The following is a 13,645-nucleotide window of genomic DNA, read 5'->3' as shown; positions in this document are numbered from 1 at the left end:
TAAAGGGCAGAAAGCAATTTTAGATTTTCTCTGTTTACAGATGAAAAAACCCACAGAAGTCTTTGGGTGTTTACAGTCTTTTATTCTATCCAGACATAATTTTATTCATATCTCTAATATCTTTAATAAAAGTGACTTAAAGAAAAATTGTTTTATTTTTATATTTTTGTTTGCTTTTGCTAAGGATTTAATGTATGCCTTTGCATACGCTTAAGCATGTCTCTAAACAATACTTGTTGCTCCCTTAAAAGGCATCTTCTCTAAGTCTCTTGCTCTGCATGCTGTCCAGCTGTGGGTCTGTGTTAATCACCATCTCCTGCAAGAAACAGCTTCTCTAGTGAAGGCACAGCGACACACTGGTCTATGGGTAGAGTGGCATGTCATCAGGAGCCATTTCACTACCATCTTTACTTTCCCCCAGGGCCCCGCCCTATCTAATTAATGCTGCTAATTAATGTCTTTACACACTTCTTCCTCAAGGCTCAGGATCGCGGAGGAGGGGGCAGAAAGACTGTGAGAGTCAGGAGTGGTGGATGACCTTCAGGAAAAGACATTTCCTAATCACAACAGGGTCAATGCCCACATGAATTCCCAGGGACCGTGACAATGAGACCTGCACAGGCTCAAGCCAGACAGATCCCAGCCCAGAAAAGAAGAGAACACAGAGTGCCACCACCGAAGAGACGCTACTGCACTTGACAGCTGCAGGGAGGGGGCGAGTCTTCACAGGCATGACACTGAGCTTGTCACCCCAGCCCAGGGCAGGCCTCATGCCTGGGAGTGACTGCCGACAGGTTGGATCTCATGTTTTAGATCGCTTTTCCCCATCTTTCTTACCCCTTCTCTCAAATCTCTTTCTTTTTCATTCAAGAGAAAGAACATGACGTTGGGTAGATGGGGGAGGGGAGAGAAGAACTGGGAGGAGTTCGGACACACACACACACGCCTGTATGAAATTCTCAGAGAATTAGGGCTGCACAGGTGGCTCAGTGGTTAAGAGCAGCTGTTACTCTTGCAGCAGCCCTGGGTTCAGTTCACAGCACCCACGCAGCAGCTCACAGCCATCCATACCTCAAGTTCCAGGGAATCCTCTTTGGGACTCTGTGAGCACTAGCCACGTACAGATATATACGCACATGCAAAGCACTCATATCCACTTTTTTTTCCCCCAAGACAGGGTTTCTCTGTGTACCCTCGGCTGTCCCAGACTCAATTTTATGACCAGGCTGACCTTGATCTCACAGCATTCCGCCTGCCTGCCTCTGCCTCTCGAGTGCTGGGATTAAAGGTATGCGCCACCATGCCCAGCTGGCATGTCTTTTTTTTTTTAAGGTACCTGCTTTGCCCACTGCCTCACAGATTGTAGGCAGTGTGGTGCTGACGGGAACCTCTGAGAGAAAGCCGTCAACAATCCAGACTCCCTCTACTTATTAGGCTTAAATTTATTTTTCTTTATTTTGCAGGCCATGATAGTTTCCAACTCTCAATCCTCCTTCCGCAGCCTTCTCAATGCTGGGATTAAAAATAAGAGTGATGATCTCCAGTTTAAAACAGTTTTTGTTGTTTTGGGGAAAATAGAATGAGTGAGTCTAAAACTTTTAAAAAATATACTTTTAAAAATTCTTATTACTACTAGTCACATAGTGTGGTATTCTAGTAAAGATTTTTTTTAATGTTCCAAACTCAACTATTTCTTACCTGAAAGTTTTCTTCTTTATGATTTTATATAGGGCTGGGAAGTAGCTCAGTGGCACAGTACTTGCCTAGCACGTGCTAGGGTTTGACCCCCAAGTACCATGAAAGAAAAAGAAATGAAGTTAATTTACCTCATGAATATGAAAAGTTTATGCTAATGCATATAAAAGACAAAGCTCAATGAAGTCTATTTTATGTCTTTAAGCACAAAGTTTCAAATGTTAAAATTATTTGGTATCAAATAAATGAAAGGCTCAAAACAATAGCCCACAAGCTTTCCCCATGGCCTGATCCCACTCCAGTCCCGGAGGTGGTCAGGATCCGGAGGCAGTGCCCCAAACATACACTTCCGAGGCAAGCAGAAACACTCAAGGCAGAGCAGCGCCTGCTAAAGGATACATTTAATTTTAACAGAGCAAAGAAATGGCTTTTTAAAGGTCACGTGGTAGCTTACCATTTCAGAGTCACCTGAAAAGATAAGTGACAAGTTCCTTCCCTAACTGCTCCCAACCGTCCAAAGACAACAGAGCATCGGAGTTTTGATGGAGCTGTGAATTTCCTTTAGGGACAAGGAGCAACGCAATTTCATGAATGTTCATTTTTAAGTCTAGAGAGGCAGAGCAAGAGGAGGGAATGAGGGGAGAAGAATAAAAACTAATTTTCCAGGCAGGGAAATACTTATAAAACCTTTTATGTCAAAGTTAGGATTTTAAAACATCACATACTAATGCAAAATCCAGTAGCACCTGTAGTATTGAAGTAATGCTGCTGTCACGTAACTGCTTTAAATATCCTGAAAAGACTGAGAAAAAGATGAAGTACATTCTCCAGAGAACAAATGTATTTCAAAATAAAAACTGTATTTTTGTTTTTTTCCAGTTTTTGCTTTTGTACAAGATTTCATAGTTATAATAACTTATACACAAATGGGATTGATTGACCTCTGCTCTCCTCCTGTGTCACTGCAAGTCCACATGTTCAGGCTATAGTCCCCAGCATTATGTTCTGATCAATATATTACCACAGTTTGATCTAAATATAGATACATTATATAATATTTATCTCTGGGAAAAACCAAATTTTAATATGCAAATGTTTATATAATACAGCAATGGAAAAAGCTACAGTAGGCGCACAACCTATGAATTAGAGGCGATGAGTTCTAGATGCTCTCCTAGTGTGAATGAATGTTTAAAATAGTCAATAAGAAGATTTTATTTATATGTGCACTTGTGTCCACCTTATCCCAAATACTGTACATGTCTACTGACAAGCTGGGAATTTATAGGTGCAGCCCTCAAGAAATTGTTAAGTTACTAAAAAAAGAAACAATTAGGCTCTATTGGACATGGAAAACACTCACAAAATTTCCAATTTTAAATTTCACAGCAGTAGGAAAATATTAAAAATAATTTCTGTATATACATATAGGTATATGTATATATTGAATTACACATATGCCTCACATTATCAGTACAATTCAAATGGAGACATTTTGGTGAGTTTTTTCCCATTAAATTATCACTATGCCAAAATTTAAAAATATTTTATTACATCATTAAAATAATTAGCTTACCATATCAACAGCTTACACTGTTTTTTTATTTTTTTAATTTTTTAGATTTTTTTTAAACTCTTCGTAACTAAATTCCCTGATCCCTAGTGTTAGTCCTCTATTTAAATGAAAACCTGGTATTCTTTGATATTCAGAAACTCATAGATAAAATCATATCTGTTTTCAAAATTCTACCCATCAAATAAATTTTATTACCTGATTTATCAGAGAAATATCTCAGCTCTGAGCATGTGTACCTAAATTACTCTCTCTATAATAGACAGGTAAGGAAAATACCTTAAGGTAGATGGAGGTGACTGGTATGATGGAACGGCACATTTAATACATGATGATTAAGTGTCTGACACAAACTTTTCAGAGACACCTTACTGTAGAAACTAACTTTAGAAACAAACCATTTATTTTTCACTCTAATATAAATTAATATGTATGTATTTATGTACATACACATAAATATAAAACAAAACTAGTACTAAGAATCTGTTTATGAGTGAAAAAAATGAGTTAATCTGCTTAGTTTGTACTTAACAATTCAATCATTTGGGGTACAAACAAAAAAAACCAGTGCATTCATTGACTCTGGAGTTAGGTACTCAAGCATACACTAAAAAGAACCCTCTTCATATCACAGGCATTGTACAGCAAGATATATGAATTCTGATGTAGTTCCTACTCGGGCAGAGCAGACAGCACTTGGCGTACTTTTAAAATAGCTTTGTGAAAGAAATGTATCATATAAAGAAATGCATGTTTACTAAATGTCTTAAAATTACGTCAAACAACACTAAAACCTGCTCTCCGAGAAGAGCCTGTTGAAGTATTTCCCATTTTGAAATGCCTCGTTAACAGTTCAAATATTGCCTTGTGAAGTTGGAATAGAGACATGGTTTCTGTGAAGACCCATCTGCCACAGTCACAATTTAGATACAGTCCTCTGATTGGCTGCTAGATGGAAGTGGACCTCCTTGAAAACAGCTATTACCTTAAAATTATCTATAATAAACAGTGCCCCCATAACCGTTATTTTTCATAAATTAAAATGCATTAATCGTCCAGAAAAATTTCTTGCCAAATATATAAACGTAACTGCATATTTTCTGTAAATATACTTAACATTGCTAGACTAAACCGTCAAGGACGGACTGCTGTATTTTAGTTCTGTGTGTCAAATTTACTATAAATTTAAAAAGAAAAATATCTGAGGGACTCAGCTGCCTTTGTTTAGTTGGCTTTAAAATATGTAATAAAATGGGAGACAGTGTCTTCTCATAAATACATGGAATCAATATGGAAAAGTGAACTATACAACAGACGAGACTGGAGAACAGCAGAGTGTACCAGAGTAGTCACTAGAGTGAAAACACTCCCAGTACAAAAAAGGGAAGAACTCCAGACACCCCTTCATAGTGAGCTTCAGTCAGAGGTGAGGCTCCCCCACTCCTGTCAAGGATTAACTGGTAATGGCCCTTTCTCAGCAGCGCAAAGTATCCTGAGAAATTATTCAGATAACAACAAAGACAGGGCTCCCATTACTAAGTTTTTGCACAAAACACAGCTGTAGATATCATAAATAAATTAATTTAAAAAGCAAGTAATCGTCACTGTGTTGAACAGAAAAAGAAGGGACCCAGACATTGTTAATTCTCCCATTGGCTGATATCAGGGTAAAGATTGCATTAAGTGTCTACTTATAACTTTCTGGTTAACTATGGCCAATATACATGGAGGTAATTTGTAGTTCAAGTTTTTCATGTCTTTTTTCCCCAACTAGCTATAAGCTAAATTCTAAAATTTATACTGAAATATACAATTCCAATTTCCAAAACACCCCCTCCTCCTGGAGGAATGATATTCAAAAGATTTGTGCAATCTTGGTGCAGAGCCCCAACAGTCCTATGAAGACAGACAGCATCTCTTCACCTATTGGCACAGACACTTCGTCCTCCTTAGCTGCATTCTAGTAGCTTGGCCAAGTTATCTCGCAATTCTGTTAGTTCAAATATTTTTCCATCCAGAATTTCTAAGAGTGTCTTCAGGTTGCTGCGGAAGGCTTCCTGCTCATTCTGGCTCCTCTCCAGGCGCTGCTCTAAGTCAGACAGCTGCCCCTCCAGGTCTTTATTTCGAATCTCAACTTCCTTGAGAAAGAAAAGTGTAACACACACATACATGTCAGTTCCTTGGTTAGATGACAATGCATTCCTACTGTTGCTACTGTCTTCCAGTAAGTCTGACAACCAGGCTGTGCCTCTGATGCTCAGCTCCACACAGTTTAAGGAGCTTTGGATTCAGCCATCTCCAGAGAGCACAAATCCATCTGTCCCCTCAGCACAAGCTGCTGCTCCTCCCTGCAACACTTCATGCACCTCACAGGACAAGCACAACACCCAGCCTGAGGGTTATTTACATCTCACTTTTATTGCTGCTTGTATGCAAACTGAGAAATTAGGTGAGAATAGGCAGAGACAGGGAGAAATTAAGTTCTCATCAGTAACTCTGAAGAAAGTTAGGAAAGAAGCAACTCGCTACTGTAAGATTGAAAGTTTGTCTTATACTATACTGATCCTGCATTCAGAGTCAAAAGAATGCATGTGTAAGAATGTACAATTGTTCAACTCTAAAAGCTACAGTAACTGCACATATAGGAAGTATAAAGTTGAAAATTCTATGCTGAGCCGGGCGTGGTGGCGCACGCCTTTAATCCCAGCACTCGGGAGGCAGAGGCAGGTGGATCGCTGTGAGTTCGAGGCCAGCCTGGTCTACAAAGTGAGTCCAGGATGGCCAAGGCTACACAGAGAAACCCTGTCTCGAAAAACAAAACAAAACAAAAAAACAAAACAAAAAACAAACAAACAAAAAAAAAAGAAAATTCTATGCTGAAAGTCCAGAAAAGAGAAAAATGACAAAAAGAAAGCAAAATTTTGTGACAATACAAAAATGTTTAAAATTTTTGATATGGTCTAAATTCTAGCACACTAAGAAGTATTTAGGAGTCATTATGACTTTTAACAATGTTTCTAAACATGACAAATATATAATGAAGCAAGTCAAAAATTACGTAAGTAATGATTTAACTTTAGTTTTAAAACTCAAATTCAGAGCTGGAGAGATGGCTCAGTGGTTAAGAGCACTGGCTGCTCTTCTAGAGGTCCTGGATTCAATTCCCAGCACCCACATGGCCGCTCACACCTATCTGTAACTCCAACTCCAGGAATCCAATGCTATCTTCTGGCCTCCAAGGGCACTGTATGCATATGGTACACAGACATACATGCAGACAAAATATCTTTACACATAAAAATGAAGGTCTAAAAAAGGAATACTGGTGTTTGAATTATAAATACTTTTTTATCCATATTAATTTCCCACAATTTTCTCAAAAATATGTTTTTAGAGCCAGCAAGATAGCTCAGCAGGTAAAGATACTTGCTTCCGAAAGTTACAACCTAAGCTGGGTATACTGTTGCAGGCCTTTATTCAAGTATTAGGAAGACAGAGGCAGGTGAATCTTTGTGAATTCAAGGCCAACCTGGTCAACAGAGTGAGTTTCAGGATAGCCAGGACTACATACTGAGCCTTCCCCCTTCTCTCTCCTCTCTCCTCTACCCCCCCCTCTCTCTCTCATACACACCCCAACCAAACCAAATCAAACCAAACCAAACAACAAGAAAAAGACAGACTCACAACCTGAGCTCAATCAATGCCTGTAACACACATGATAGAGGGAGGACAGATTCCCTAACGTTGTCCTCTGAAACGTACACATCCACTGTGGCACACATATACATAAGTGTAATAAAAACACTGAAGTCTCGAGAAAAAAAAACCTAAGTAAACTGACTTGAAACAGTAAAGAAAGTAACAGTTGATAACTCTGAACACAATCGTATGATCTGACAGCAATAATTATGAATAAGGATCAAACAACATTACATTACCCAGCAAAGCTACAATGGGTGGAAGAATTAAAGAGGGAAACAGAACATCTATAATTTATAATTGAAGAATATAAAGCCTCCCTCTTTTTTGTTTCTTTTTTTTTTCGAGACAGTGTTTCTCTGTGTAGCTTTGGCTGTCCTGGATTTGCTCGGTAGACCAGGCTGGCCTCGAACTCACAGCAATCTGCATGCCTCTGCCTCCCGAGTACTGAGATAAAAGGCGTGCGCCACCACACCCGGCTTAAAGGCCAATTTAACATAAAAGAACTTGCTGTTTGATATTAGCTACTTCAATGCTAGCCACAAATGCTTTTTATCAGTCTTCAAATAAACTGTAAAATGAAGATAATAAATAAACATTTGAAATTCATATTTACAAATTCAGAAGCTATATCCATGGAGGCTGTAAACTATTAGGGAGGATCAGGACCTGTGATCAAATGTAAAAATTCCACTCATGATTGCAGAGTGCTCCCTTGCACTTCAACAACGAGCTTAAGGATAGAATGTTTCCAGCTACAGAAACAGGGCAAATGTCACCCACTATCACGCCCCACTTCACAGCCACAGCCCAGTTTGCCCTCTATAGCCTTCATTAGAGTGAAAGGCTCCCTTGTTCTCTCCTCTAACCAATGAAATATCCAAACATTTTAGATGGAACCACACAAAACACTATTCCTTCAGTTGTTTAAATAGCACTACACTCTAGATGAATGCCCCTACTCCAAGAGGTGCCCCTGTAGGAACTTCCGCTACTAAAATAACAGTAGCACCAGCACTATGCAGATGGCACTGTCTGTTTTTACGTGGGGAGAATATGTTCATGGGATAAGAACAGACAACTTAGAGAACAGGGCCAACTAGGTGTGACTGAAGTCACAGCCAGCACCTTCCCGCACTGTGCACACATTTGCCAATCTCTTTCTAGTCTTTGTTTCTTTCTCTAAGCTTGCCTTCTACCATTAATCTTATCTGTTAATTTCCTCATCTTTTAAGGCACACACAAGGAGCACCAATATCATGATGTAAAAAAAAAAAAAAAAAAAGTACTTTGTAGGCCAGTGTTTCAAATGCCTTTCAGAGTGCTTAAATACCCAAACTGAAAGTATAAAACTCTACTGAACAGAGGCTATATACTGTATGTGTTAGGTACTAACAGACTCAAAACAGAGATTTTAAAAAATAACATAATTATAACAGCTGCCAATAGGACCAAGTATGTTTAATTTTCTCTACATTTAAATCCTTCATTCAATCTAAGTAAAAACCATACAAAAATTCTTATTGATACCTGCTTCACAGCTTAAGATATTAAGTATGCAATTGAGATATATTAATGTTTTATCAGACTGTTAACATTTACATATAACAGGACATTTTAATCAACAATAGAAGCATCGATAACTCATTTACAAAAAAATGGATAAGAGCAATGTGTGTATTTTATTAAAGAAGTTATTTAATAATTAGTTGTTGGGCATCTATTAGTATGCACTGAGAATAAAATATTCACCTTAAGTGAAACAAGCCAGTGTTCCTGACCCATTAAGCCATCTTTCCAGTTTCATGTCCCTAGTTTTGGGCGTCCAATTTAAACTCCTTTCTGAATACTTCTTTGTAAACTTAAAAAAAAAAAAAAATACAGTGTGCTTTATTGAAAAGTAGAAGATATTTCTGAGTGGACAAGGGAATAAGAGTTTGTACACTGATATCTGTCAGCCGCCCTCCCCAAAGCACAGGAGCATACAACAAGAATAAAATGGTGCAAATTTCAGGAGTTCGGCCAGGTGGTGGTGGCACACATCTTTAATCCCAGCATTCAGAAGGCAGAGGCAGGTGGATCTCTGCGACTTTGAGGCCAGCCTGGTCTACAAAGCAAGTCTAGGACAGCCAAGGCTATCATAGAGAAACCTTGTCTCAAAAAGCCAAACCAAACCAAACCAAACAAACAAGAAATTTCAGGAGTTTGATATTACAAAAGACAGAGACCAACACACATGTCAAATCACTGGCAGTGAGAGGACCTAAGGACAATTTCCGCAGGCCTGTTTCTCAAGCTGTCACTCTAGCCTTCTCTAGAGGGAGCATGGGGCTGTGCAGTGGACAGCAACTCTGTGAAGGAGAAGACCTCTGTGACGGCCCAAACCCAGAAACAATGGACAGAACAGATTTGTATCTGATAGACTAACTACAAGTAAAAGCGGAAGAGACAGTCTCAGCAAAGCAACACCGCTCCAGAAAAGAGTAAAAGGCAAGAAGTCTTTAGGAACAACAGAGGGCAAAAAACAAAACAACAACAACAACAACAACAACAAAAAAGACAAAAAAGTTTAAGCTCCTGTTATATAAATGAAAATTAAAACACTGAAACACATGCAACCTGTCTCAACTCATCCTCAAAGGACGGTGTTTTGAACCTGGAACTGCTATTCTGTCCACAGAAATGCAAAGGTATAATATTCATTTATGAAAACAATTATAGAAAATGCTAAAAACAATTCAGTAAAACAAACAAACAAAAATTCCCCAAATCAACTATGAAGCAGAAAAATTCTTAACACACTATTTCCTGCTGAATTAAAGTTTACATAGAAGTGGGCTGGAAGGATGGTTCAGAGGTTAAGAGCACTGACTGCTCTTCTAGAGAGAGATCCTGAGTTTAATTTCTGGCAACCACATGGTGGCTCACAACCATCTACAGTGTGATCTAATGCCCTCTTCTGGCACACAAGTGTACATGCAGGCAAACACTGTATACATAATAAATAAATAAATCTTTTTTTTTTTTTTTTTTTTTTTTTAAAGTTTACAAAGAAGTATTCAGAAAGGAGCTTTAATTGGGCACCCAAAACTAGGGACATGAACTGGAGAGATGGCTTAATGGGTCAGGAACACTGGCTGGTTTTCCAGAGGACCTGGGTTTAGTTCCCAGCACCCACATGGCAGCTATAACTTCAGTTCAAGAGTATTCAATGCCCTCTTCTGGCCTTCCAGGGAACTGCAAACATGGGATATACAAGGGAACATGCTACAAAAGCACCCATTAATGTAAAATAAAACAAATGAATCTAAACAACAACAAACAACTAAGGATGCTATGGAAATACACTGAAAACAATGGGAGAGTTGATTAAATTGGTGAAAGAAATAAGAGAGCGAGAGAATATGACCATGAATGAGAATCTCACCAGAAATGAATTATGAGGTCCCTACTAAAATCAAAAAGCAAAACAGTTTTCACTAACACTTGTATATTCAGTTAGTATTCCTTAATTATACAAAAAAATTTCAAGAGGATAAAAACAAAATAAAGGAGGGAAAACCAGAAAATAAGATTAAAATAGAAGACAAGAATATTCGATTACATATAATTAAATATATTACAGAAGAAAAATAACATGTAAAGACAAATATTTAAATTTTATGTGTGAAATATTTAGTAACTTTTTGGCACTGGAGATGTCTCAAGAAACCTCAGTGAGGCTCTCTCTCTGTCACTGAGCTCAAACCCTAAAAGAATCTGGAGATAAAGTTCTTAGATATACACTATTACTGTTGTTGTTACTACTATTTGATACAGGGTTTCACCATGTAGCCCTAGATGGCCCACAACACTGTACTTTGTGACACGACCAGGCTAACTTTGAACCCACAGAAATATGCTGGCCCCAGGATTCAGGGTGTACATCATGCCCATCTGGATATGGAAATTAAAACGGCCCAGTAATACTTCAAAAAAAATGAGTTTCAATAATCACCTTGAGAACTATCTTGGTAAATATAACTTAAAAGAATATCCTTATAGCATTGAAGGAAACCAAGCATAAAACGTACGAAGGCAAGAGAATCAGAACTGGAAGGAGATTTCTTAAAATCACATCTAGGAGCTGGAGCAGTTATAAACACTGGCTGCTCTTCCCGAGGATGTGGGTTTGATTCTAGTGCGTGCGCGCGCGCGCGCGCACACACACACACACACACACACACACAGCGGCTGTCAACCATCTCTAACTCCAGTCCCTCTTTGGACTCCATGACCACCGACTGCACACATGTGGCACCTGCATACATGCTGGCAAAACACTATCACACCTAAGTTAAAAATTTAAAAATAAATAAATACTTTTAAATGACATTTTTTTAAAAAGGCTGCAGTAGAGTTGTGACTGGTGATGAGTCCTCTGACTGGAATTTGCCTCTCTAAAAACTCTGCTGCCAAAACTTGACAGCCAATACCCTGAGAGCTGAGTGTGAGGAGGCCCAGAGGGCAGGGCTGGCAAGACGGCTCAGCAGGTCAGAGCAGAGCTCCATCCCAGTGCACACATCAGGCCCAATGCTTAAAACATTCCTAAGTGTGAGGCTGGAGCTTGAATCCCCAAAACCCATGGGAAATAAGTGTGGGGTAGGCGAGCCAAACTGCATCCTTAAAAGGTCTGAGACAAGGGATTACCAGAACGAGCTGGCCAAGACCCGTCACGTGGGTGTGCTGTGGGTTTGACTGGGAGAACCTGCCTCAATGACTAGAGCAGAAGAGTGATACAGGACAGATGCATGTGCACAGCTGCACACATCACAAGCACAGGACTGTGCGTGAGAAACTATAAGATGGCCTGGAATATCCACTTGTTCTGCAGTGTGAAGTTCTTCAAAGCATGACATGACCATGCCACAGACAGGATCTAGGGAAGGGTTTCTCCTTGGCCAGAGCTGGAACACCAAGAAAAACAGACATGACAACCAGGCAGAACACCTGACCCTGGAATAGATGGGTCCTGGGCAGAAAAACAACCGATAAACTGTGCTATAAAGGAGATTAAGATAACTACAGGCATTTGACTAAGATAGACGGATAAATAATTTCTAGATTTTGATGGTTATGTAAAAGGTCTTTACTTTTAGAAATGAAGCAGTAAAGTATTTAGAGGGAAGGAGCACATGCGCCCCTTACTCTCAAGCAGTTCAGAAAAAACCATAGCATGCAGATACATACAGAGAGTGACAGAGAAGGCAGGATAGGGTGAGAAGGGGACAGAGAGGGAGGGAGGGGGAGGGGGAGAAGGGAGAGGGAGGGGAGGGAGGGGGAGGGAGAACACAAAATGTTAAAGCAAAAATCGTAGGGCAAAAATATTAATGTTTGGGGAAAGTAAGGGCAAGACATATAACTGGATTATTCTTGCAGCTTTTCTCTTAAGTCTAATATTTCAAAATAGAAAGTTTAAGACTCAGTCGGAAGTCAGTAAGATCACATGGTGGGAAGTACAAGCCGGAGAGTGAAGCGTGGTAAAGAACAAAGCGCACTCGGGAAAGGGCTCTGACTAGGGACCTGAGAACTCAGAGAAACGAACACCTGAGCTGAGACTGCAGAGACTTCAGAAGCCAGGTGCTTGGCAGCTTGGGGCTTTTTCTTCTTCTTTTTTTTTTCTTTCTTTTTTCTTTTTCTTGAGACAGAGCTTCTGCGAAGACCTGCCTGTCTGGAACTCATTCTGTTGCCAGGCTAGCCTAAAACTCAGAGATCCACATGCCTCTGCCTCCCGTGGGCTGGGATGAAGGGCGTGGGCCACCACTGCAGAGACAGCCCATAAGTCCTTCAGGTGAAAACACAACTGAGGCTGTGTAAAGGCGATGGACAGGGCCGGTGAGACAGCCCAGCTTGCTGCACACGCCCACAGCCTTCAATCCCCAGAATCCACAGGCAGATGGAAGGAGGACGGACTCCACAGAGTTCTCCCCTGAGCTTCACACACAGACTATGGCATGTGTATATATGCACACCATATATAAACACACAGTGTAAAAAATTTAAAGATCTATACAAATGATAAATGCTCAGTTTTACTCATAAAGAAAAAAAACCTATAATTTAAAAAGTGGGGGGTGGGGTGGAGTGAAGAAGGGCTTGGAACGTGTCTCAGTGGCAGAGTGCTTACCCAGCCTGCACAATGCAAAATCTGTTCAATCCAAGCACCACAAAATATATAGAAGTGAATAAAGATGAGCTACTGCCTTTCTTTCAGTGATGTCCCGCTTTCCAGGTGTACATTTCTTAGCTTCGAACATTAAAGCACTGGAACCAAGCAATGCTCTGAATCCACCTCAAAAGCACCATCAGAGTGCACATTAACATAAAGACTCACCCTGACATCAGTTATTACATACATCACTGGAACAATGTAAATCTCTATCCCAACAGCAACGCTGAGAGAAAGCCACATAAAACAATCTTTAAGCAAACACTGGATAAAGGAAAATGTCACATGCTTTGCTATAGGATGAGGAGAGCATATGAGCATATGTTTGTTACATGATATTTAGAAATATCCAAATATTGAAATTTGGAAATTAAAATTAAATCATGATATTTTTAAAAAGATGTATTTGTGTATATGAAGGCTATGTTTGCATGTATGCTTGGATGACAGAAGAGGGCAGCAGATCCTAT

General features: G+C 39.6%; 1 protein-coding gene across 3 annotated transcripts in view; it reads right to left on the bottom strand.

Annotated features, from left to right (window-relative positions):
* Nucleotides 1-4,666: 4,666 nt before the first annotated feature.
* Nucleotides 4,667-13,645, bottom strand: part of Homer1 (homer scaffold protein 1) — a 101,233-nt gene continuing 92,254 nt past the window's right edge. For all 3 annotated transcript variants that reach the window (XM_051172531.1, XM_051172530.1, XM_051172532.1), the window contains one exon: nt 4,667-5,406. In XM_051172531.1, coding sequence (XP_051028488.1) covers nt 5,218-5,406 — 189 coding nt within the window. In that variant the 3' untranslated portion in view covers nt 4,667-5,217. The remainder of the gene's footprint in view (nt 5,407-13,645) is intronic.

Source organism: Acomys russatus, chromosome 30 (genome assembly GCF_903995435.1).
Source record: "Acomys russatus chromosome 30, mAcoRus1.1, whole genome shotgun sequence".
NCBI classification, from domain to species: Eukaryota; Metazoa; Chordata; class Mammalia; order Rodentia; family Muridae; genus Acomys; species Acomys russatus.
The sequence above is the reverse complement of the archived record's forward strand: the minus strand, read 5'-3'. Positions and strand labels throughout refer to the sequence as shown.